At 40.5% G+C, this 23,443-nt stretch overlaps 1 protein-coding gene and 1 long non-coding RNA gene across 3 annotated transcripts in view; one reads left to right on the forward strand and one right to left on the reverse strand.

The window, feature by feature from the left end:
- Positions 1-6,792: 6,792 nt before the first annotated feature.
- LOC124128027 (NAD(P)H-hydrate epimerase-like) overlaps positions 6,793-23,443 on the reverse strand; it is a 257,930-nt gene continuing 241,279 nt past the window's right edge. Inside the window, exons 1-6 of one of the 2 annotated variants that reach the window (XM_048395722.1) lie at positions 17,834-17,930; positions 13,101-13,209; positions 11,572-11,875; positions 11,382-11,519; positions 9,720-9,987; positions 6,793-7,376 (exon numbers count right to left, since the gene is read on the reverse strand). In XM_048395722.1, coding sequence (XP_048251679.1) covers positions 7,141-7,376; positions 9,720-9,987; positions 11,382-11,519; positions 11,572-11,772 — 843 coding nt within the window. In that variant the 5' untranslated portion in view covers positions 11,773-11,875; positions 13,101-13,209; positions 17,834-17,930 and the 3' untranslated portion in view covers positions 6,793-7,140. Of the gene's footprint in view, positions 7,377-9,719; positions 9,988-11,381; positions 11,520-11,571; positions 11,876-13,100; positions 13,210-17,833; positions 17,931-23,443 lie in introns of those variants that run through there. The other variant, XM_048395723.1, reaches the window with a different exon arrangement.
- On the forward strand, positions 18,019-23,272 carry LOC124128028. The gene is made up of 4 exons (XR_006860103.2): positions 18,019-18,246; positions 20,391-20,456; positions 22,982-23,038; positions 23,208-23,272. It is a non-coding gene; the product is annotated as an uncharacterized LOC124128028 (long non-coding RNA).

Below are 23,443 nucleotides of genomic sequence, written 5' to 3' on the forward strand. Positions count from 1 at the left end.
TAATTTTTAAATAATCAAAAATTGTCACATTCTATCAATATCAATCAGTTCAACATCAACTCAACATACATCTTTAGCCTGCTATTTTAGTCACAAGGATCTGCAAAGCAAAATGTCAGTCTTGCCTTTCAAAACGTTCTGAGTATTTGTTGACGAACACAAAGCACAAACGAAAACCTTGTCAACTCACATACTCGACTAGCTGCAATATCACAGCTGTGTACAAGCTCCTTGCAGTGATAGCCCGTTCACGGAGCTCTCTATACAATCACTGCCACCAGTCAAAACTCCTCACTGTGATAGGTGGCCACAACCATGCTTGGAGTTGAACTTGCAACCGAATGACCGTTATGTTTACAAACAAGTGACGACTGTCGTGATGCCGAATTACTTTCTTTGTTTGTCAGTATGAATTTCTATTTCATTAAAACTATCATGTAATTGATATAGTAAGAATGTAAGGGAGAAGTTGGTTGACTTTCCGTTTGTTAGCAAACTCAAAGTAATCTGATTACACAAACAACAAAGTAAATTCATCTGGAAAACATGGTCCGTCGTTAACCTTTTCAAAATGAACTATGATGGCATTCCTAAAGACCTAAACAAAAGTATGAACGTTATTACATTTGGGGTTAGAGGCCAAATTTCAAGATTCTTGTAATGGCCGCGCCCACACTGGTGGCAGCAATGTTACCGAGAGTGTAACGAAGGTGTCACACGCTGGGAAGGAGCTTGAGCTATGTACTGTGCAGACTATCCAACGTCTACTGGTCACTAAGGCCACACAGATTTTATTTTCGTTTCACCGCCACCCCAACTTAAAAGCAGTCGGTCTAAGAAATAAACATAAAAACATTTATTTTTTCCCTCTAGTAATATAGCGAGTTTTGGTTTAACGCCCATTTTAGCAATATTCACGGCGGGGGACCCCAGAAATGGGCTTCACATATTGTACCCATGCCGGGTCTTTGGCGTTACGAGTGAACGCTTTAAACACTAGGCTACCCGACCGCCCTAGTAATATAGACTCTCTTAAACAACAATAAATGTTTAATATAAATTCCATGTATACATCACGTAATTCAAGAGGCCATCGGCAAATCCACAGCAGAAGGATTTTCTTATAAGTGAATAAATGATTGACGTTTATTTTTAATTTTATTTTGACCGACCTTGTGTTGCAAAGCTGGAATAAATCCGTGAAAGATAAGATTAAAAAATGTGGCCTAATATACACCTGGGAATAATTAATCTCTGTTTTTATATAAAAAAAAGGCGACTATGCTTGTCGTAAGAGGCGACTAATGGGATCGGGTGGTCAGGCTTGTTGACTTTGTTGATGCATGTCATCGATCCCAATTGTGTGGATTGATGCTCTTGATATCAATCACTGGACTGTCTGGTCCAGACTCAATTATTTACAGACCTCCGTCATATAGCTGGAATATTGCTGAGTGCAGCGTTAAACAACAAACCAACCAACCAACCATGGCTGTTGGTATTGGATTCCAGGTTAGAAATGGTCTCCAGGAACATCTGCTGGTCAAGAGGCAACGAAATGGATCAGGTGGTCTGAGGTCAAACTGTTGACTTGTTTCATCGAGTGTCTTCATAACCAGTTGGTGTGGATCGTTGTTAACAATATCAGTCACTGGATTGTCTGGTAAAGGTTCTATGATTTACAGACTGCTGTCATATATCCTGACTACTGCGGAATGTGACGTTAAACACAGACATGACCCAGCACAATCTGAAAGAACATACAGTGTTCTTGTACCACCTGTAGGAACACACAGTGTTCTTGTGCCATCTGTAGGAACATACAGTGTTCTTGTACCATCTGTAGGAACATAGTGTTCTTGTACCACCTGTAGGAACATACAGTGTTCTTCTACCATCTGTAGGAACATACAGTGTTCTTGTACCATCCCTTAGGAAAATTGTATTCTATACCATCGTGGGACATTTATCAGATGCGATCAGTTTCATAAGTATTTCAAAGAAGGACATGGAAGTTCGGGAGATAAGTAAGAAAAAAACAACAGCGCTGAACTTTTTCCCAGGTGTATATCTGATGGTCCCAGCAAGTTGGGAGTTAACAAGATACAATTGTATCCAGAATCCTCAACAAAATTTGAAAACAAATACAAATAATATGTTCATATAAACATTATGACAAAGACAATAATATCTTAAAATTTAATTCAAGTAACATTATATAATCTTATTAAAATCCGATCCTCTTCTCAGATTTGATACCTCTCTGCCCAACTGTGATGGCCCAGTCAAAATCAAGGATGTGTTTTGGCGCCAATAATATTTCTGTCTTCTAAAGCAATTCAGCTTTTTATTGTTCACCACCTTTGTCATCGATTCTGAACTTTCGGTAAGAAGAAAACGAAATCCACATAAAGGTTCCCTCGGTTGTGCAACCTTTAGGCTGTATTTTCCATTACACTAAAATATAACGGGGTGTAAAACATCAACAACATATAGCGTGGTCATTATTTTCTCCATTCCGAACTGCATGGTTACATAGTCTTTTACACATACAAAATTCTGATATGCAGATCCAAATGGTTCTGAACTTCTGAAGAAATAGACTGATTGGAGGCTTTCTCAGATTTTAATGGAAAGAGGTTTTGATTCGGAGTCAAAATTGGACCTTTTACAGTTAAAACCCCGTTAATCCAGACAGTTCTTTTCCCAGTGAAAATATTCAGATTAACAAATGTCTGGGTTAACGGAATCGTGGATACAATAGTTAAACTTCGGTTATATAAAGACTCTGCAATGGTAATAATCCAAAATGAACATCACAGATTATAATGACAATTGGTGTGAGAAACTGAATTAACAGAATTACGAAATCTGGTTTCGGGACAAATTTTTATATCCTCTTCACTTGTCCAACAGCTTGATTTATTAGTAAGAGAAAGATACAGCACTCAATGTGACAAAAATGCATCTTTATACTAATGTTGTGATATATATATATGTGACACTAATATACCATTTTGTATCGACTGAGTCTCACGACACCTACAAGGATCTTGACTACAGATTATTGCAATATGTCCAAATTCCTTGATTGGCCACACTCAACATAAACAGTGATTACAATTTATTACCATTACGTTCAACTTAATGTTACAACAACAAATTATTTTCCCGAAGTCAGTTCTGATCATGCGACAAAGGACACGTTAAAGAACAAAATGGCTGCTGTCAAACTCATGTCATATGGTGACATCACAATAAGAACATGGAAGCTACATCATCTGATCACCAGCTCGGTATGGACACAGAATAGGAGTTCTGCAGTATGCAGACAGGAGGAGTTCTGCAGTATGCAGACAGGTTGAAACATGTCTAAGCGGGTTTTCCCCGAGTCAGCTACGGAATGGAGGCCATTTTGTAAGTAAGGCGTGTCCTGTGTCACATGATCAGCAACAGTTAGAAACGGAATATGGTTAATTGGAACCGGATATTGACAAGATTTATTACTGGTATTTCACTCACATCAATTTTCAAAGATACATTTGCAGAACAACACCTAAAAACACTGTACAGACACAGTTCAAAAGTACAGGATTTCTTTCATTCGTTGGTTTACGGAATTTTCTTGGAGTGAGTGAGTTTGGTTTACCACCGCTTTTAACAGCATTCCAGTAATATGGCGGCGTGTCAGCTTAATGTGGGAAGAAAGCCGGAAGTGATGCAGGTCTCAGACGTTTACCTCTTCGGTGAAACCCACAAGCACGGGATTCGAACCCACAACCACCGTTTCTGGCGTGCCCAAGGGACGCAACTCTGCACAGTGGATTGCGGCACCTGAGATGACTGGGCCACCTGTGCCCCCGATTTTTTCTTGGATGGTATTGATTGTCTAAATAGCAATAACACTGAATTGAATTGATATTAACAATACAATCCGTAGGATGTGAAAATGAAATATATTATTTTCTGCATTTTTGCGAAATTTACCTCCTATTTACCAATCACATTCCATCTATCATATTTCTTGTATTTACTTCAAACAAAATGGCGGCACCCAGTGAAAATGATGTGATCAATAATCAAGATCTTGATTGTAATAAAACGCGTCTTACCTCTCGAAGTGCATCAAATTATGTGAGCACCTTGATAAAAAAACATGAAAAGATTTGGAAAATATCTGTTGACGCTGACTTGGCGGTACACAAACTTTGTAAATCCTGCACTCAACCTGAATCTGCACGGCAGTATAGGAACCAAATGTTGATTTCATTACGTGATTTTGATTGGACTATACATAGACTCATCAGTCCAGCCAAAATATGACTCCGAAATTCCAGCCTAGTTTGGCAAGGGTGGAAACTGGACTTTTGTAGTAAGTTAACTCCCTTGCCTCTGGAAGATGAAACAACTAGTCTGATATATTACCCACTGAAATAATTGAGATTAACAGGCTCCGTGATAGTTAAAAAAATCTAGAGTTATTTTTTCATTTCTGACTTTTAGGGTTGATGGGTCCGTAAACCAAGTAATGAAACATAAGACATCTAAAATACAAATGGTTGACTGTGACAAGGAATTGAGAACTAACAACAGAATATAAAACGTCAAAAATACAACTGTAAGCTGTTACAGAGAGCTGAGAAGTACAAAAAGAATATAAAATGTTATCCAAAAACATGCACTTTAGCGCAGAGATGTCATATACATAAGCTGATGAAGCTTAATACATCATCACCATCATCATCATCATAATAATAGTAATAATTATCAGTCTTAACAGACTAAGAAGCAATTGGTTCTGATGAAATGATGTTAACAGTGGCTGTTTTAAAAGTACACCCCCCTGGTTTGTTGTTATTTATTGTGAGTAATTTGTACTCCGAGATGTTTGTTTGTTTGTTTGTTTGTTATTTAACATCGCACTTAGCAATATTCTAGCTGTGTGACAGCAGTCTGTTAATAATCGAGTCTTGACAAGACAATCCAGTGATTGACATCATGAGCATCGATCCACGTAATTGGGATATGATGACATGCATCAACCAAGTCAGCGAGCCTGACCACCCGATCCCGTTAGTCGCCTCTTACGACAAGCATAGTCGCCTTTTACGGCAAGCATAGTCATCTTTTACGGCAAGCATAGTCACCTTTTATGGCAAGCATAGTCGCCTTTTACGGCAAGCATAGTCATCTTTTACGACAAGCATAGTCGCCTTTTACGGCAAGCATAGTCATCTTTTACGACAAGCATAGTCATCTTTTACGACAAGCATGGTCGCCTTTTACGACAAGCATAGTCGTCTTTTACGACAAGCATAGTCATCTTTTACGGCAAGCATAGTCATCTTTTACGACAAGCATAGTCGCCTTTTACGGCAAGCATAGTCATCTTTTACGACAAGCATAGTCATCTTTTACGACAAGCATAGTCATCTTTTACGACAAGCATGGTCGCCTTTTACGGCAAGCATAGTCGTCTTTTACGGCAAGCATGGAAAGACCTCACAGATGTGAACAAGTGTGAGTGTGTGCTACGGTCGGATTGGTTAAAAAAACGTTAAATGGGATTAGAAGCCAAGAAATGTTTCGACCTATTCACTGCTCCTCAAAGATTTCTCCTGGACTCCAAACTCTGAGTGCATGGTTGGCAATTGGGGAAACAATCCTTATTTGGTATGTGATAGACAAGCAGTGTGTGAAATGGTCTCAACATATTCCTGGGCGTGTGGGCTAGCTGAGCTTGAAAGTTAATGGCCAGTTTCAAATTTCACACGCTTAAATATGTTGTAGTTTATGTTTAACAAAATTGAATCTGTGAGGTGTCCAAAAAGTAAACCAACACTGCAAATCATGAGTCAAATCATATGAAGGGGTAAACGCTGATCTCGCAACCCCGATCCGTCATGCATATTAATTTGATTTTTGATGGTCACAATGATCAAAAGAAGCAGGAAGATTTGATCAACTAAGAGGTGGGCATAAAAAAATTCAGTTAAAATTTTAGCTAGGGTCATTTGAAAATCTTTAGTACGAACAAAATTTTGGAAGCCAACAGTCTGGAGGAACGTACAGTGTTCTTGTAACATCTGGAGGAACATGTAGTGTTCTTGTAACATCTGGAGGAACATCCAGTGTTCTTGTAACGTCTGGAGGAACGTAGTGTTCTTGTAGTGTCTGGAGGAACGTACAGTGTTCTTGTAACATCTGGAGGAACATGCAGTGTTCTTGTAATGTCTGGAGGAACATGCAGTGTTCTTGTAACATCTGGAGGAACATGCAGTGTTCTTGTAGGGTCTGGAGGAACATACAGTGTTCTCGTAATGTCTGGAGGAACATACAGTGTTCTTGTAATGTCTGGAGGAACGTAGTGTTCTTGTAGCGTCTGGAGGAACGTACTGTGTTCTTGTAGCGACTTGAGGAACGTAGTGTTCTTGTAATGTCTGGAGCAACGTACAGTGTTCTTTTAGCGTCTGGAGGAACGTACAGTGTTCTTGTACCAAGGTATCAATGGTATCTAAGACATTTCTAAAAATGACTCAATGTCATATGTAGGTCGTTCAAAATGATACATGGAAGTCATGAATACATAAAAAGTGGTGCTTAACTTTTTTCAAGGTGTATATAATAGTATTACGTTGAGACTCAGTAGTATTACAAAAAAACCTGGATCCGCATCCACATCTTAAAATCTTTAAAAAAACCAGCATCACTTTTGTATTCTCCCACAATAATGGTGCATCGAGCAGCCATTTCACTGACAGCTTGGGTGTAAAAAAAAAACATACACTAAACAATGTTTACTAAATTTAATTGTTATTTTGAGAGACGCATTTAATCAAGATAATGTGCTGTTGTGTGAGCAAAAACAGAACTCCATTGTGACATTCAGGTCACATGTGACTTTAATTCTTCAAGTCTTTTAGTATGGCTTGATGACTACCTCTAAACTAACAAGCATGATATAACTAAAGCTGAAAGCGGAATTAACCCAACTAAACCAACCATTAAAATAATTTCAACCGATGCACAACAGTTCTACACCAAACCTTTTCTCTATACATTGTTTGGAAAGGACAGATGATATACACATTTCAAGCTATCAACAAACAGCAGGAGGTCAATTGATGGCAGCGGAGAGAATCACTTGGAACTTTCTGCAGGTTCCGTGGTCTGTGTTTTCAGTTCTATCACACACTCTGTGCCTGGGTAGGCAGGAAGATTGAGACTGTAGCGTTGTTCCAGCGTCTTCGGCACGAAGCGGCCGCCCAGATAGTGGTGTTTGCCCCTGAAGTGGCGGGCACACAGTTTGGGTGCCGTCAGCGAGATGAGCAGCTCTGGGTGGATGCCGTCAGGGTCGCCGCTTTCTACATCCCATCCTGAAAATAGTGAGTGATGGAGTGAGTTGGGTTTAATGCTGCTTTGACTGTGTGGCTTAAAGTGAGTGTGTGAGTGAGAGAGTGAGTGAGCCGCTTTTAACATTATTCCAGTTATATAAATATACACAGCGTGTCAGCTTAATGTGGGAGGAAAGCCCGAAGTGATGCAGGTCTAGGACGTTTACCACTTTGGTGAAACCCACGAGCATGGTATGGTGCTGACAAACCTAGAAACATAATCGGGGCGAACCAGGATTCGAACCCACAATCATAGGTTTCTGGCGTGTCCAAGGGACGAAACTCTGCACTACGAATCGCGGCGCCTTAGACGACTGTGCCAGCCATGCCCCCTGCTTACAGTGAGACAAACGCCTAAAGTGAGGCAGGTAGTAGACGTTTTCACATTGATGACACTCATGACTATGGGCGTGGTGTTTATTTGACCATCAGATCCTCGAACACCTAAGGGCCATAACTCTGCCCACAACTCTGCGGAAATCATGATTACCTGTGAGGGTCTGGCAAACAAAGCATTTATCAAACACGATATAATAACTGATCTACAAAATTAAAATTAAAATTGAAATTAACCATTCACACAATCTGGTTGAACACCAATGATGCTGGCTTGTAATTAATCAAGTCTGGATGAGACAAACAAGTGATTGATATTGTGGGCAACCTCACACACTGTCTGGGTCCGATGACATGCATTCAACCATGTCCCCCAATCATTTAGTCATGAATGAGTTCTTTGGGACCAACTCTAAGCCAAAAGCTCCCCAGGCTATGTTACCTGAAGGTAAATCAATACTTGGACCAGCTCTAACCCAGACTCTCCACAGACTATGTTACCTGAAGGTACATCAATACTTGGACCAGCTCTACCCCAGACTCTCCACAGACTATGTTACCTGAAGGTACATCAATACTTGGACCAGCTCTACCCCAGACTCTCCACAGACTATGTTACCTGAAGGTACATCAATACTTGGACCAGCTCTACCCCAGACTCTCCACAGACTATGTTACCTGAAGGTACATCAATACTTGGACCAGCTCTAACCCAGACTCTCTACAGAATATGTTACCTGAAGGTACATCAATACTTGGACCAGCTCTAACCCAGACTTCCCACAGACTATGTTACCTGAAGGTACATCAATACTTGGACCAGCTCTAACCCAGACTCTCCACAGACTATGTTACCTGAAGGTACATCAATACTTGGACCAGCTCTAACCCAGACTCTCTACAGAATATGTTACCTGAAGGTACATCAATACTTGGACCAGCTCTAACCCAGACTCTCCACAGACTGTTACCTGAAGGTACATCAATACTTGGACCAGCTCTACCCCAGACTCTCCACAGACTATGTTACCTGAAGGTACATCAATACTTGGACCAGCTCTAACCCACATTCCCCACAGACTATGTTACCTGAAGGTACATCAATACTTGGACCAGCTCTACCCCAGACTCTCCACAGACTATGTTACCTGGAGGTACATCAATACTTGGACCAGCTCTAACCCAGACCTCCACAGACTATGTTACCTGAAGGTACATCAATACTTGGACCAGCTCTAACCCAGACTCCCCACAGACTATGTTACCTGAAGGTACATCAATACTTGGACCAGCTCTAACCCAGACTTCCCACAGACTATGTTACCTGAAGGTACATCAATACTTGGACCAGCTCTAACCCAGACTTCCCACAGACTATGTTACCTGAAGGTACATCAATAGTTGGTCCAGCTCTAACCCAGACTCTCCACAGGCTATGTTACCTGGAGGTACATCAATACTTGGACCAGCTCTAACCCAGACTTCCCACAGACTATGTTACCTGAAGGTACATCAATACTTGGTCCAGCTCTAACCCAGACTCACCACGGACTATGTTACCTGAAGGTACATCAATACTTGGACCAGCTCTAACCCAGACTCTCCACAGACTATGTTACCTGAAGGTACATCAATACTTGGACCAGCTCTAACCCAGACCTCCACAGACTATGTTACCTGAAGGTACATCAATACTTGGACCAGCTCTAACCCAGACTCTCCACAGACTATGTTACCTGAAGGTACATCAATACTTGGACCAGCTCTAACCCCGACACCCACAGACTATGTTACCTGAAGGTACATCAATACTTGGACCAGCTCTAACCCCGACACCCACAGACTATGTTACCTGAAGGTACATCAATACTTGGACCAGCTCTAACCCCGACTATTTACCTGAAGGTACATCAATTAGTGTATCGTCCCAGCCCTACTATTTACCTGAAGGTACATCAATTAGTGTACTGTCCCAGCCCTACTATTTACCTGAAGGTACATCAATGCTGCAGATGTGGACATCGTCTTGTATCTTCTTCAGCTTCTCCAAGATGGAGGCAAACTCGGGGCGGGCAGGTCCCTTGAAGCTGAATCCGAACAGCGCATCTACGATGAGGTTATAGGAGTCTTTGATGAGCTGGGGGTCGGAGGGGAAGAAGGACAAGAAGGGCATGTCCATCCCCTCACACTGGCGGCGCAGGCTCTCAAACAGGGGCTTGTTGGGCTGCTTCGGGTAGAAGATGGAAGGCTTGAAGCCCTGCAAGTCAGTGTATGGAGTTGGTGAGAGGGGGATATTGAGTGTTATAGCTAATGACGGGCCATTATCACGCCTGTTGTTAGATGACTTCATTGGTGACGTAGGGACAGGTGACGTATATAGCGTTAAGGCTTGAAACCCTCCAAGTCAGTGCATGGAGTTGGTGAGACGGTGATATTGAGTGTTATAGCTAAAGTAGATAGAGTGCGCCACTGTAACTTGATAACGCCCTCATATTGTGTGACGACGGGCCATTATCACGCCCGTTGTTAGTTGATGTCATTGTTTGTTGTTTAACGCCGCACCCAGCAATATTTCAGCTATATGACGGCGGTCTGTAAATAATCGAGTCTGGACCAGACAATCCAGTGATTTGCATCATGAACATCGATCCATGCAATGGGATCGATGACGTGCATCAACCAAGTCAGCAAGCCTGACCACTCGATCCCGTTTGTCGCCTTTTACGACAAGCATAGTAGCCTTTGATAGGGACAGGTGACGTATATAGCATTAAGGCTTGAAACCCTGCAAGTCAGGGTATGGAGTTGGTGAGACGATGATATTGAGTGTTGATCAAAATTAATTTGCTTGTAGGTTAACATTGCAGTCGACAATATATAGGCTATGACAGTAAATAATCCAGTCTGGACCAGACAATCTTGTGATTGACATCATGAGCATCGTTCTAGGCAAATGGGATTCTATGACATACATCAATCAAGTCAGCGAATCTGACAACCCGATCCCGTTAGTTACAACAAGCATGGGTTGCTGAAGACCTATTCTAACCTGGATCTTCACAGGGGTGTAATGTTATGAGAAAACCCAGTTGTGTTACGATTTCTTGAGTTGTGTAGTTTTTTCACCAATATTAATGCTGGGCTAGTAAATACAACCAGTAATTGTCTGTCAAAGTAATAGATTTTTGGTAAATTGGTGGGATCCAAAGAGACAATACATGTAAAAGGTGCAGATTTAAATAATCTATTTTACAGGTGCAGATAGAGACTATCCATTCAAAAGTTGCACATTGAGACTATCCATATAACAGGTGCAGGTTGACACTATCCATTTAACAGGTGCACATTGAGACTATCCATTTAACAGGTGCATATTGAGACTATCCATTTGACAGGTGCACATTGAGACTATCCATTTAACAGGTGCACATTGAGACTATCCATTTAACAGGTGCAGATAGAGACTATCCATTTAACAGGTGCAGATAGATACTATCCATTTAACAGGTGCACATTGAGACTATCCATTTAACAGGTGCAGATAGAGACTATCCATTTAACAGGTGCAGATAGATACTATCAATTTAACAGGTGCACATTGAGACTATCCATTTAACAGGTGCACTAAAAAAGGTTTGAATTGTGACTCACAAATAGTTTGAGATGTCTGGCACAGACAAGGCCGTCCCCACCATTGTTGCCAGGCCCACAACACACCAGCACTGCACCGTTGTCCTTGGACATGTTGTCTATTGGGAAACACTGCAACAAGACACACTCTGTAGATATATACAACAAGACACTCTGTAGATATATACAACAAGACACACTCTGTAGATATATACAACACACCAGCACTGCACCGTTGTCCTTGGACATGTTGTCTATTGGGAAACACTGCAACAAGACACACTCTGTAGATATATACAACAAGACGCTCTGTAGATACACTGCAACAAGACACACTCTGTAGATATATACAACAAGACACACTCTGTAGATATACACAACACACCAGCACTGCACCGTTGTCCTTGGACATGTTGTCTATTGGGAAACACTGCAACAAGACACACTCTGTAGATATATATACAACACACCAGCACTGCACCGTTGTCCTTGGACATGTTGTCTATTGGGAAACACTGCAACAAGACACTCTGTAGATATATACAACACACCAGCACTGCACCGTTGTCCTTGGACATGTTGTCTATTGGGAAACACGGCAACAAGACACACTCTGTCGATATATACAACACACCAGCACTGCACCGTTGTCCTTGGACATGTTGTCTATTAGGAAACACTGCAACAAGACACACTCTGTCGATATATACAACACACCAGCACTGCACCGTTGTCCTTGGACATGTTGTCTATTGGGAAACACGGCAACAAGACACACTCTGTCGATATATACAACACACCAGCACTGCACCGTTGTCCTTGGACATGTTGTCTATTAGGAAACACTGCAACAAGACACACTCTGTCGATATATACAACACACCAGCACTGCACCGTTGTCCTTGGACATGTTGTCTATTGGGAAACACGGCAACAAGACACACTCTGTCGATATATACAACAAAACACACTCTGTAAATACACTGCAACAAGACACACTCTGTAAATACACTGCAACAAGACACACTCTGTAGATATATACAACATACCGTTGTCCTAAAACCTCGAGACCAAATTGTGCTGTCATGTTTTGGACAAGCACCTGTTCTGTGGTGTTTGAGAATATGTTTACAGATAACCTCAAGGGCTTCCAACCACCAGGCTAAGACATGAGGTCACTTGTCTTTCATTCAGGTGAGCTAACAAGTTTTAAAATTATCATTTTCCAGTTTTCAAGGTCACATATTTATAAATTCTCCTCACCCATTTGAGACAAGTTGGAAAGTTTTTCACATTGTGTTTTTTTGAAGTAACAAAACAATAACATACCGTATTCGACGTAATAAGCGCCCCGCTCTAATAAGCGCCCACGGCGATATTTGCTAATATATTGGCTAGTGAACAATCCCAATCAGCACCCCTTCCGATTGATCAATGTACGCAAGACTTATTTATTCGCGCATATAACGCACTCGTGTGTTATATCACCCTTAATTATGGGCAATTAAATTCTTGAAAAATATATCTGTCGTATATAAACATTTCAGGATGTTTGCATAAACCACGAAATTTACGATCTTTCAACTCAAAATAATATTCTAATAAGCGCCCCCTATTTCTAATTTTGAGAGCGCCCTGGGCGCTTATTACGTCGAATACGGTAAATCATTTTGCAGTTTTCCATGGCTATGTTTTTTTCAACAACAAAAACTGGTGACTCGTGACTGATGCCTGACTGACCCTGGCGATGGCGACGGCGCAGCTGTACCCGGCCAGCTCCATCAGCTGTTCCACGCTGAAGGAGTAGTCCTCAAACAGCTCCTGGTCGATCTTCTGGGCCTCATCCTGGCTGAAACACACAACATGGAGGTTCAGTCAACTCTCATCCAAATGAAGCCCCGAACAAGGCTTAATTTCAAGCTGCGGAAATCTAGACTTGCAAAGTCATTCTAGACTTGAGTTGGACTCCTTTTTCAATTTATTCTCCAGGGTCTGGACTGAAGTGAAACATAATCAGGTGAATCTGGGATTTAAAAAGAATATCATTCTGGCACACCTAAGGGAGGCAACTCTGCATGACTGGGGTCCTAATTCACCATTGCCTGACATCATTTAACAGTAATTTGATGGAAACTGAAGTTCTTCCAGATACTTGACCATTGATGAGTGTGTGTCATTATTCCGACAGCGTGGATAAAATCACGGTTTTGTCTGGTCCAGACTCAATTATTTACGGGGCACGGGTGGCCCAGTCGTCTACGGCGCCGCGATTTGTTGTGCAGAGTTGCGTCCGTTGGGCATGCCAGAAACCTATGATTGTGGGTTCGAATCCCGGTTCGCCCCGATTATGTTTCTAGATTTGTCAGCACCATACCCGTGCTCGTGGGTTTGACCAAAGTGGTAAGCGTCAGAGACCTGCATCACTTCGGGGTTTCCTCCCACATTAAGCTCACACGCCGTGGTATAACTGGAATACTGTTAAAACCAGCGTAAAACCCAACTCACTCACTCACACACTCACTTTAAGCCAAGTATTGATACTTGACCATTGATGAGTGTGTCATATCGACAGCATAGATGCAGTTAATAAAATCACTGTATTGTCTGGTCCAGACTCAATTATTTACAGACTGCCATCACACAGCTGGAGTATTACTGAGTGTGGCTATAAATAACAAACAAACAAACATTGCTATTTTGTTTATTTTAAGTCAACTGGATTATCATTTCTTAATTTAAGGAAATTATGTTACTAACAATAACCAGAATAATTTGCTTTATGGTAGACATGTGGAGGAAATTCCAAATTTGTTGTATATGTAACAAAAGTGATATCTGACACAATTCCCTATTTTGACTTGTACCATATGTTTTTCAGGTGAACAGTTGACCTGCCTTCGCATGTGTTTGTGACAGGTGCCACCAGTGTGGCAGGACAGGTCTTGCAAACGCCTGGTGTCATCACTATTTCATACATTTAAATACACATGCTTATGATATAGTCGGAGAACAATTACCGGGGTAACTCTGCTTTTGGCAGAGGTTTTAAATGAATATATATACTAGCCACATAAAGAAACTGTGCACGGAAAAAAATATAGATATAAGGGCACACTGTCCACATATGAAATATAGGTTTGAACACAGCAATTATTGGAGACATTCAAAAGCTCATGCACATGCCATGCGATATGACTGTCATTGATGGGGGCCTATGGACGTGCAATGTGTTACTGCACGTGCATCCTGTGCAGCTGTACACAGCATGTGCAACTCAAAATTCGCTGTCACTTTGGAAAGCATGATCTGTGGTCATTCAAAAATTCAAAACTTCTCAGGCGCAGACACAAGCATATCACAAGCAAATCATGCCAAGATTGACAGCTGCACAGCGTCATGAAGCCATTGGAATGATCCGAGTGGGAATGAGGCAACAACAGGTGGCAACACATTTCCAATGCCATCGTAACACGATATTAGCATTGGTGAGGCGTTATCAGAACACAAATGACGTTGCAGACCACCCACGTTATGGATGTCCCAAAGTAACGACGCCAAGACAGGACAGATGGATTCGAGTTACACATCTTCGACACAGGTTCCAAACGGCAGTAACGACGTCCCAGACAATCCCTGGACTGCGCCGTATCCATCCCAACACTGTCAGGAATCGTTTACGTCAGTACGGGATTCGACCACGACGCCCTGCCATACGTCCCATCCTGACACACCGTCATCGCGTCAACCGTCTAAGATAGTGTCAAAATCATGTTCGCCATGTTGTGTGACAAATTTAGAAACATAATCGGGGCTAACTGGGATTCAAACTCACAATCATAGGTTTCTGGTGTGCCCAAGAGACGCAACTCTGCACAGCGAATCGCGGCGACTTAGACGACTGGGCCACCCGTGCCCCCTGTAACAAAACTCCCTCCCTTCCCAGTCCCAGGCAGATGAGACATATCTGTAACTGGCAGGAGGTTAGTCAGGCTCTCGGGGAAACTTGACCACTCACAGAGTAAGATTTGCTTGTGTGTGTGTTTGTTTAACGCTGCACTCAGCAATATTACAGCTATATGACTGCGGTCTGTCAATAATTGAGTCTGGACAAGACAATCCAGTGATTGACATCATGAGCATCGATTCACGCAATTGGGATCGATGACATGAATCAGCTTCCCTGACATCCTGATCTCGTTAGTCAACTCTCCCCAAAAGCATAGTCGCCTTCAATGGTTGGTTGGATGGTTGGTTGGTTTGTTTGTTGTTTAACGCCGCACTCAGCAATATTACAGCTATATGATGGCGGTCTGTACATTATCGAGTCTGGACCAGACAATACAGTGATTGACATCATGGGCATCAATTCATTCAATTAGGATCTATGACATGAATCAACCAAGTCAGCGAGCCTGACCACTCGATCCCGATAGTCACCTTTTATGACAAGCATAGTTGCCTTTTACAGCAAGCATGGGTTGCTGAAGACCTATTCTACCCCGCATCTTAAACAACAAACAGACAGACAGACAGACAGACTTCTCGATGCAAGTATCGATCATAGGGTCGCACACTAAGTAAAAAATATCGATTCCTACCTTCAGTGTTTTCTTTAAAAACTGTTATACCACTAATTAGTAGTGAAAATTAGTAATGAAAATAAGTAGTGAAAACGTAAGTATTTTCATCCATTGCACCACACTTGAGACTGTCATCCTGTCTTTAAAATACAAGAGTCATCAGAAGATGACAAATCCCCCTGGGCCCCACAAATTTGAAAGAACAATTCATTTGAGTGTTACTTTAAGTCTAACTTGATGAGAGAACTTCTACCTGATATGTCTGTCTATATACAAGAGTAGTTATTGAGCTATCAAAACAATACCATGGAATTGGGATTCGGAACTTTGATTTTTATGTCAGGTACACACCACTATGGTCAAATCAAACTTGTTGCCATGGGAAATTTTTAATTTTTTTTTCTAAAAATCCCTGAATAGCAAAAGGCACCAGTTGACAACCTGGTCTTTGTGTGTTCACAGTTTCAAGGAAGAGTACCTATTAATTTTAGAGATATGATCCAGACAAACACACCATTATGAAAAGTCCTAAAGTCAAACTTGTTGCCATGGAAACAGAAAAAATATAAATTTTAAACTCCACTAAGTAGCAAAAGGTCCGTTTGACAAACTGATCTTTGAAAAACTGAGTGAAAAGTGTCATGAGTGAGTGAGTTGGGTTTAACGCCGCTTTTAACAGTATTCCAGTTATATCACGGCATGTCAGCTTAATGTGGGAGGAAAGCCTGAAGTGATGCAGGTCTCAGATGTTTACCACTTCGGTGAAACCCACGAGCACGGGTATGGTGCTGACAAACCTAGAAACACAATCGGGTTGAACCGGGATTCGAACCCACAATCATAGGTTTCTGGCGTGCCCAAGGGACGCAACTCTGCACAGGTAATATCGGCGCCTTAGAAGACAACGTGTTCGAGCTATACGATCGTGTGACCATGAACACAATGCTTAAACTTGAGACAAAAGTGGTCAGTGTGTACCTGCTCCTGCATTTATTACCCTGGTTGAATATTTTCATTAATACAGCTACAAATATTCACATTAGTCGGGTCTTTAACAACTGGCGCTTTAGACTGATTGGTAGTTTAGTTATATCGTTTAAATAGGAGACCTTCAATTGTATCGTCCTTAACTGGGTGACCCTTCAATAGTTGTGTTGAGTGTACTTGTATAACTATTTCTACCGTGACATTGAAGAGTGCTTGAGTGAGTGAGTGCTTGAGTGAGTGAGTGCTTGAGTGAGTGAGTGAGTGAGTGAGTGAGTGAGTGAGTGAGTGAGTGAGTGAGTGAGTGAGTATGGTTTTATGCCGCTTTTAGCAATATCAGGGCTGAGAACACCAGAAATGGGCTTCACACATTGTACCCATGTCGGGAATCGAACCCGGGTCTTCGGCGTGACGAGTAAACGCTTTAACCCCTAGGCTACCCGACAGCCCCTTGAAGAATGCTTGACTCTGATTGGTTAAAAAGAGGTGTTCTGTTAGCTACGGAAACCCCTTATAAATATATAAGCCCACAAAAAAGCTTAAGCACTTGGTTCCAAACTAAAATAAGAGGTATCTACTCTACACTGTGACTAAATCAAACTTCAAAACAAAGAAGGTTTATCTCCATAAACAAAGGGCAAACTAATCACAAGGTCACGAGAGCTCCAGACAAGCTTCGTATTTGAGTAAAATGGGTAAAATAAATCATCATAATCCTATCAAAATTGAGAAGAAAAAAACAATAATATAACTACTCTAATACCATGCGTACTGGGCAATCTTTTTGTTCCAAAGGGAAATAACTCTCCTTTTGAAAATATATAAGCGGGGATCCAACCTGTCGCTTCTGGTCTGGTTTCCGGATCTATGCACACTGCGACAACTAGTAACATGTAGAGATGTAATTACCTTCTCAGCCTGCATACACAAATATCCTTCCTCGTCTTTATTTACTGATCGCATGAGAGCTTCACTTACACATAAACTCCACTTGTGTGAATACCGGTAATGCCGAAATGGGTCACATTCAAAACACTGTACCGCAGTCATGTTATGAGATTTGTGAGATGTTATTCACCTCCGTCATTTTTTCAAATGTTTATACCCAAAGAAAGTTATAAATACCCAAAGGGATTAAAAACATGTGTGAGTATATTTTCAATGGGTAAAAAGAATAATTTTTGTGCGTAAGTTATAAGTTTCCGGACATGATGAAATCATTACTGCGCAGAAGATCACCACGTGTTTATGAAGACAAGCCGTGAAAGTTAGTCAACATTTTCTTTCCCTGTCTCATCCAGTGTCATCCAGACAACAATCAGGTACGAGAAACTGTATTTTCCTCACACTGAACATTCAATGTTTTTTACTTTACAATACATTGTTATTGAGAAGAGTTCTTTCATCCAAGTGAAGGAGTCGATGTGATAAAGCGGAGCATAGTTATTACATACAGATAATAGAGCCTGATAGCTAAACATTAACTGATACATTAGGTAACTTGATTAGCTGGTTGTACAGTGTATCGTGATTCTTATTCTCAAGTATAAGAAGATTAACGACACCAATACAAAGATCACTGAGCCACATGGCCTGATCACAAACACAGTATTCAAAATGTCGGTTACCATTGAATGCATCTCTGAATGAAAAGCCTCCCTTCCCACAGTAGTCAGAATGGGACGGTAGTCACGTTTCACCCCTGACTACTTTGAACATAATCATTCAGAAAATTGTTGTGAAACGACAACATGCAAATCAACAATATGCTATTCAAGATAACAGTGATTAATCAATTAACAATTTTTGATTAATATTTTCATGGATGTTTTTTTTGTAACTGGTCCTTACGCTCTTGCTGCAATGTCAAACAAAACATACACTTCACATCAGCTTCAAACCTGGATTTAGATAGAATAATTACCCCAGACAAAAGAAAAGCCAAATGGGAACCTTTGTCAGGTATTATGAGTGGAGCTACCACTAATTATACCGGTAACATAAAGTGATTGACAACAAATACATGGGTGTAGGGTTATACCAGGATACATTGATGACAACATGGTAGTGTCATTCGTATTATCCATGTACTACTAGGGCTGCAAAGGTTCGGTTCGGTGCACTGAGAACCCGTACTTGTAGTCTCGATTCGATCTTCAATCTACAATGTCTAGATTTTAATTCGGTTCAACTCAATTTTTGTTATAAATTTAAAATGTCCAAAAATGGTGAAAAAAATAGAAGAACTGCGTTCATATCAACGAAGTGAAAATGTCCAAAAATGCATTTGTTTGAAACTGATGACTGTCACTTGAACAAGTATTTGTCACAGAGTGACGAAATATCCCCCGCCTGTACACCATAGTACCAAATATGAAGACAATCCAGCGATTAGTTCTTGAGATATTGTGGCAACACCGTTTTCCAACTCCAAAAACAGATTTGCCTGCTTTGACCTTGAAAATGGGGTCAAGGTCACCAAATCTGACAGGTGTATGCGGTGTCTGTATATACACTATAGTTCCAAATATGAAGACAATCCAGCGATTAGTTCTTGAGATATCGCGGCAACACCGTTTTCTAACTCCAAAAGCAGATTTGCCTGCTGTGACCTTGAAAATGGGGTCAAGGTCACCAAAACCGACTGGTGTCTGCGGTGTCTGTATATACACCATAGTTCCAAATATGAAGACAATCCAGTGTTTAGTTCTTGAGATATCGCGGCAACACCGTTTTCCAACTCCAAAAGCAGATTTGCCTGCTGTGACCTTGAAAATGGGATCAAGGTCACCAAAACCGACTGGTGTCTGCGGAGTCTGTATATACACCATAGTTCCAAATATGAAGACAATCCAGTGTTTAGTTCTTGAGATATCGCGGCAACACCGTTTTCCAACTCCAAAAGCAGATATGCCTGCTGTGACCTTGAAAATGGGGTCAAGGTCACCAAAACCGACTGGTGTCTGCGGAGTCTGTATATACACCATAGTTCCAAATATGAAGACAATCCAGTGTTTAGTTCTTGAGATATCGCGGCAACAAACAGGTGGGACGTACGGACGTACGTACAGACGGTCGTGAATACTATATCCCCCGCTTCGCGCTTTCGCGCGGCGGGGGATAAAAAGAAATAGATTAGAGTGACCTCCCTTTGAAAGCATGGCAGACAACGTGCTGTCACCAGCCCCAAGTCATCTAAAATCTAATGTTTGGGCTCAAGTGTGGCTAGTGAGAGGGTCTTTTCAACAGCCGGGGATGTTGTGACTGCTCAGAGGGCTTCCCTCTGTAGTGACAATGTGGACATGCTGGTGTTTTTATCCAAAAGTCACGAAACAACATACTCGAAGGTGTCTGCAAGTTTTCCTACAAAGCCTGGATACAGGAAGATGACGGAAAACTGTTTATAAATATTGAAATCAACATATGGTATTCAAATAACTAACAGTTGTAAATATCTTGGTTTCAGATAATACAAACGAACAATTTAACCTAAGTGAGATGTCCCGAAAGAGTCTATTTCGAGGCGCTCAAGGTAAGTCATTCATCACTCAAAAGGCTGACCATTTTATATTCTGGGATTTCAAAATCAAAGGAATAGTTATCATTGTTCATAATTCTAAGAATACTACCTCTGTTGCATAATTTCAATAATCCTGTATTTGGGTTGTAATAACACTATAGCTAAATTTTTAGATTTTCAACAGAAGTCGTTTTCTCTGTCAAGAAATGAGAAGTGAAAAGCAATAAGTATGAGTCAGGATTAGATAAAATTATAGAAATGTTCTTTAAATCCGGTCATTTTCAGTCACTGGGTTATGAAATTAAAGCTCAAAATGTTTGGAATTCTCATCATAATAAAATAAATGGATAGATATTTCAGTCAGTTTGTAAAATACTGAATATTTAGGCATTTAATAAATTGTCTTTTACACATTGACTATGACATATACACACGATAATATAACCTATGCTCAGGTGAAATATTTAGTTAGTGTTAAAATAACTCAAAATAGTGTAAACCAGGGGTCCGGAAACCGTCATATGCGCCGGACATGTCCGATTGGGAATCTCAAATGTCCGTTTTAAAATATTGCTTACCGGACATTTTAAAAAGTATTGTCCGGATATTCTTAAATTTTGACCGGACATGATCAACAGTTAGGACTGAGCAGTTTCTGTCTGCAGTTGCAACACAATGAAGATTAACTACACTGACAAGCTTTGTTTGTTTTGATTGCTGTAAATACATCGTACCTACATGATAGTCCAATCTGTCAATCACTGTAATAGGCAATAAACTGAGTTGACACTGATTAATCGAGGATTAATTACTGAGAACATCTTGTTAATTTGAGTGAAAGGTGTTTACAACTGTACATTATTACCTTGCATCATCGATGTACCTCATAATCCTCACAATGCTACGATACGTAACCTCAGACAAGAAGCGAAAGCGTGACGACAGGCAGTCGACCGATGCAGATCAGTCGAGCGGATCTGCCAAACCCTCAAAGTCTGGACGATCATTTTGTAAGTCGTGGCTAACGACTTTCACTTGGTTGACATACTATGAGGATTTGCAGATTTTATTGTTTTCAGTAGCTAGTCGTATATTGAATCTTGATTGACCGCCATTTTGCTTTCTCGGACGATCGATATCCAATTTGTTTATGGTCAATAATTAAGTACAGATGAAAAAAGTATTCAAATAACTATTGCTATCAACGATATTTTAGTATTTGTGATTAAATAATCTGTCTTGTTTTTAAAAAAATCTTTAGTTTAAAAAAAACTTTTCCCGTGAGGTCACGTGATAACCAAATATGGGATAATAGTCTCGATCCAAATGTCACAACGCGTACACTTGAGCAGACTCATGAATATAACTCATGAATATTAACTAGACCGATCACTACGTTAACAGATCGTTATTATAACAGAAACAAACGTATTTTTTCCATGTAAATCTAAAATGATATTATTTGTTATTAATTGTCCGGTGAATTAAACAATTTAAATTGAAACAATTCATAATTCATCATATTATGAATACGTAAACTTGTAATGTGTGTGAAAAGTTGTACTAAAATACGCTATTTGAAGGGGGCGTGGCCTAAATGCAAATGTCCGATTGGGATTTTAAATTTTCCGGACTCCTGGTGTAAACAAAAATCGCACAATACCAAGCAAGTGACCTTTCAAAACTTTGTCACCAAAGATACCTACATTTCCTTATTATTTCCAAGACAAAACTATATTTTTATTTTGTTGATCAATGTGGTGATACGCCCTAATTCTATCAGTAAAAGCGACACATGCACTTACTGTCACAGGTCATAAGCTAGTCAAGATTTCTGGTATATCATCCGGGTACTCAATGGAAAATACAATAAAGGCAACAACCAGACCTGGGCCATTGATTCAGATCAGTGCCCCCTTAGAGTTAATTGGAGTGATTCCTAAATGGCTCATAAGCCAAAAAGTCCATATTATCTTCCACATACACACGTGACCTGTGCAGACACAAGAGGCATTTTCTGTATTTTATTATAGGTTAATCCTTTAAAGAAAGTAGGTTGTTTTCACATTAGAACTTCACGCCCAAATATGGGTGTATTCCGTCTGCTTTAGTAAAACTACATATATAAACACATACTTTTGGCAAATCCACTGTGCAAGATAACAGTGATGAATCAATCAATGATTTTCGATTAATATTTTCATGGATTTTTTTTGGTAACTGGTCCTTATGCTCTTGCTGCGATGTCATACAAAAAGGTAGTCAGCAAATCGACTTACCCCAGCTAGTGAGCCAAAGTGGGTTAGGGTTATACAGCCGGGTAGAAGCCAGAGATTAGAGCCCCTTTAAGAATAGCTTGAAAAGGGGCATTTGGATATCAGAGACAACTGAAAGTTTCAGAAGAATGCTAATGTCATAAAAATGTAGTTTAAAAAATTGATAAAGTGAAAAAGGAAAAGAAAAGGCACAATGTTGCCAATCAGAACCAGAAACATACCACTATACATAGCCTAACAGTCACACATTACCTTTTTCAGAGAGTGAGAACCCATCCAATCAGGACAGGCAACAACTTGTCACAAGCCACACCACTGGTGAGTAATAGTCCACTTAACTTTTCAAAAGGAAGACAAAAGTGTTTCATATATTTACCCTCTTAGAAAAACATATTGCAAGTGATGAATAGTTGGTGAACACTGTCACTATCAGATGTATCATGGCCTTGTAACATGTAACTAACAGTTGAAAATATCTTGGTTTCAGGTGATACAAAGGTACCAGTTGAGAATGAGAAAGTCACACATAGTGGAACTCCAGCCATTCAAGGTAAGTCATTCATCACTCAAAAGGCTGACCATTTTATATTCTGGGATTTCAAAATCAAAACAATAGTTATCATTGTTCATAATTCTAAGAATACTACCTCTGTTGCATAATTTCAATAATCCTGTATTTGGGTTGTAATAACACTATAGCTAAAGTTTTAGATTTTCAACAGA

This window comes from Haliotis rufescens, unplaced genomic scaffold (genome assembly GCF_023055435.1).
Source record: "Haliotis rufescens isolate VD_foot unplaced genomic scaffold, xgHalRufe1.0.p SCAF_14, whole genome shotgun sequence".
Classification (NCBI taxonomy): domain Eukaryota; kingdom Metazoa; phylum Mollusca; class Gastropoda; order Lepetellida; family Haliotidae; genus Haliotis; species Haliotis rufescens.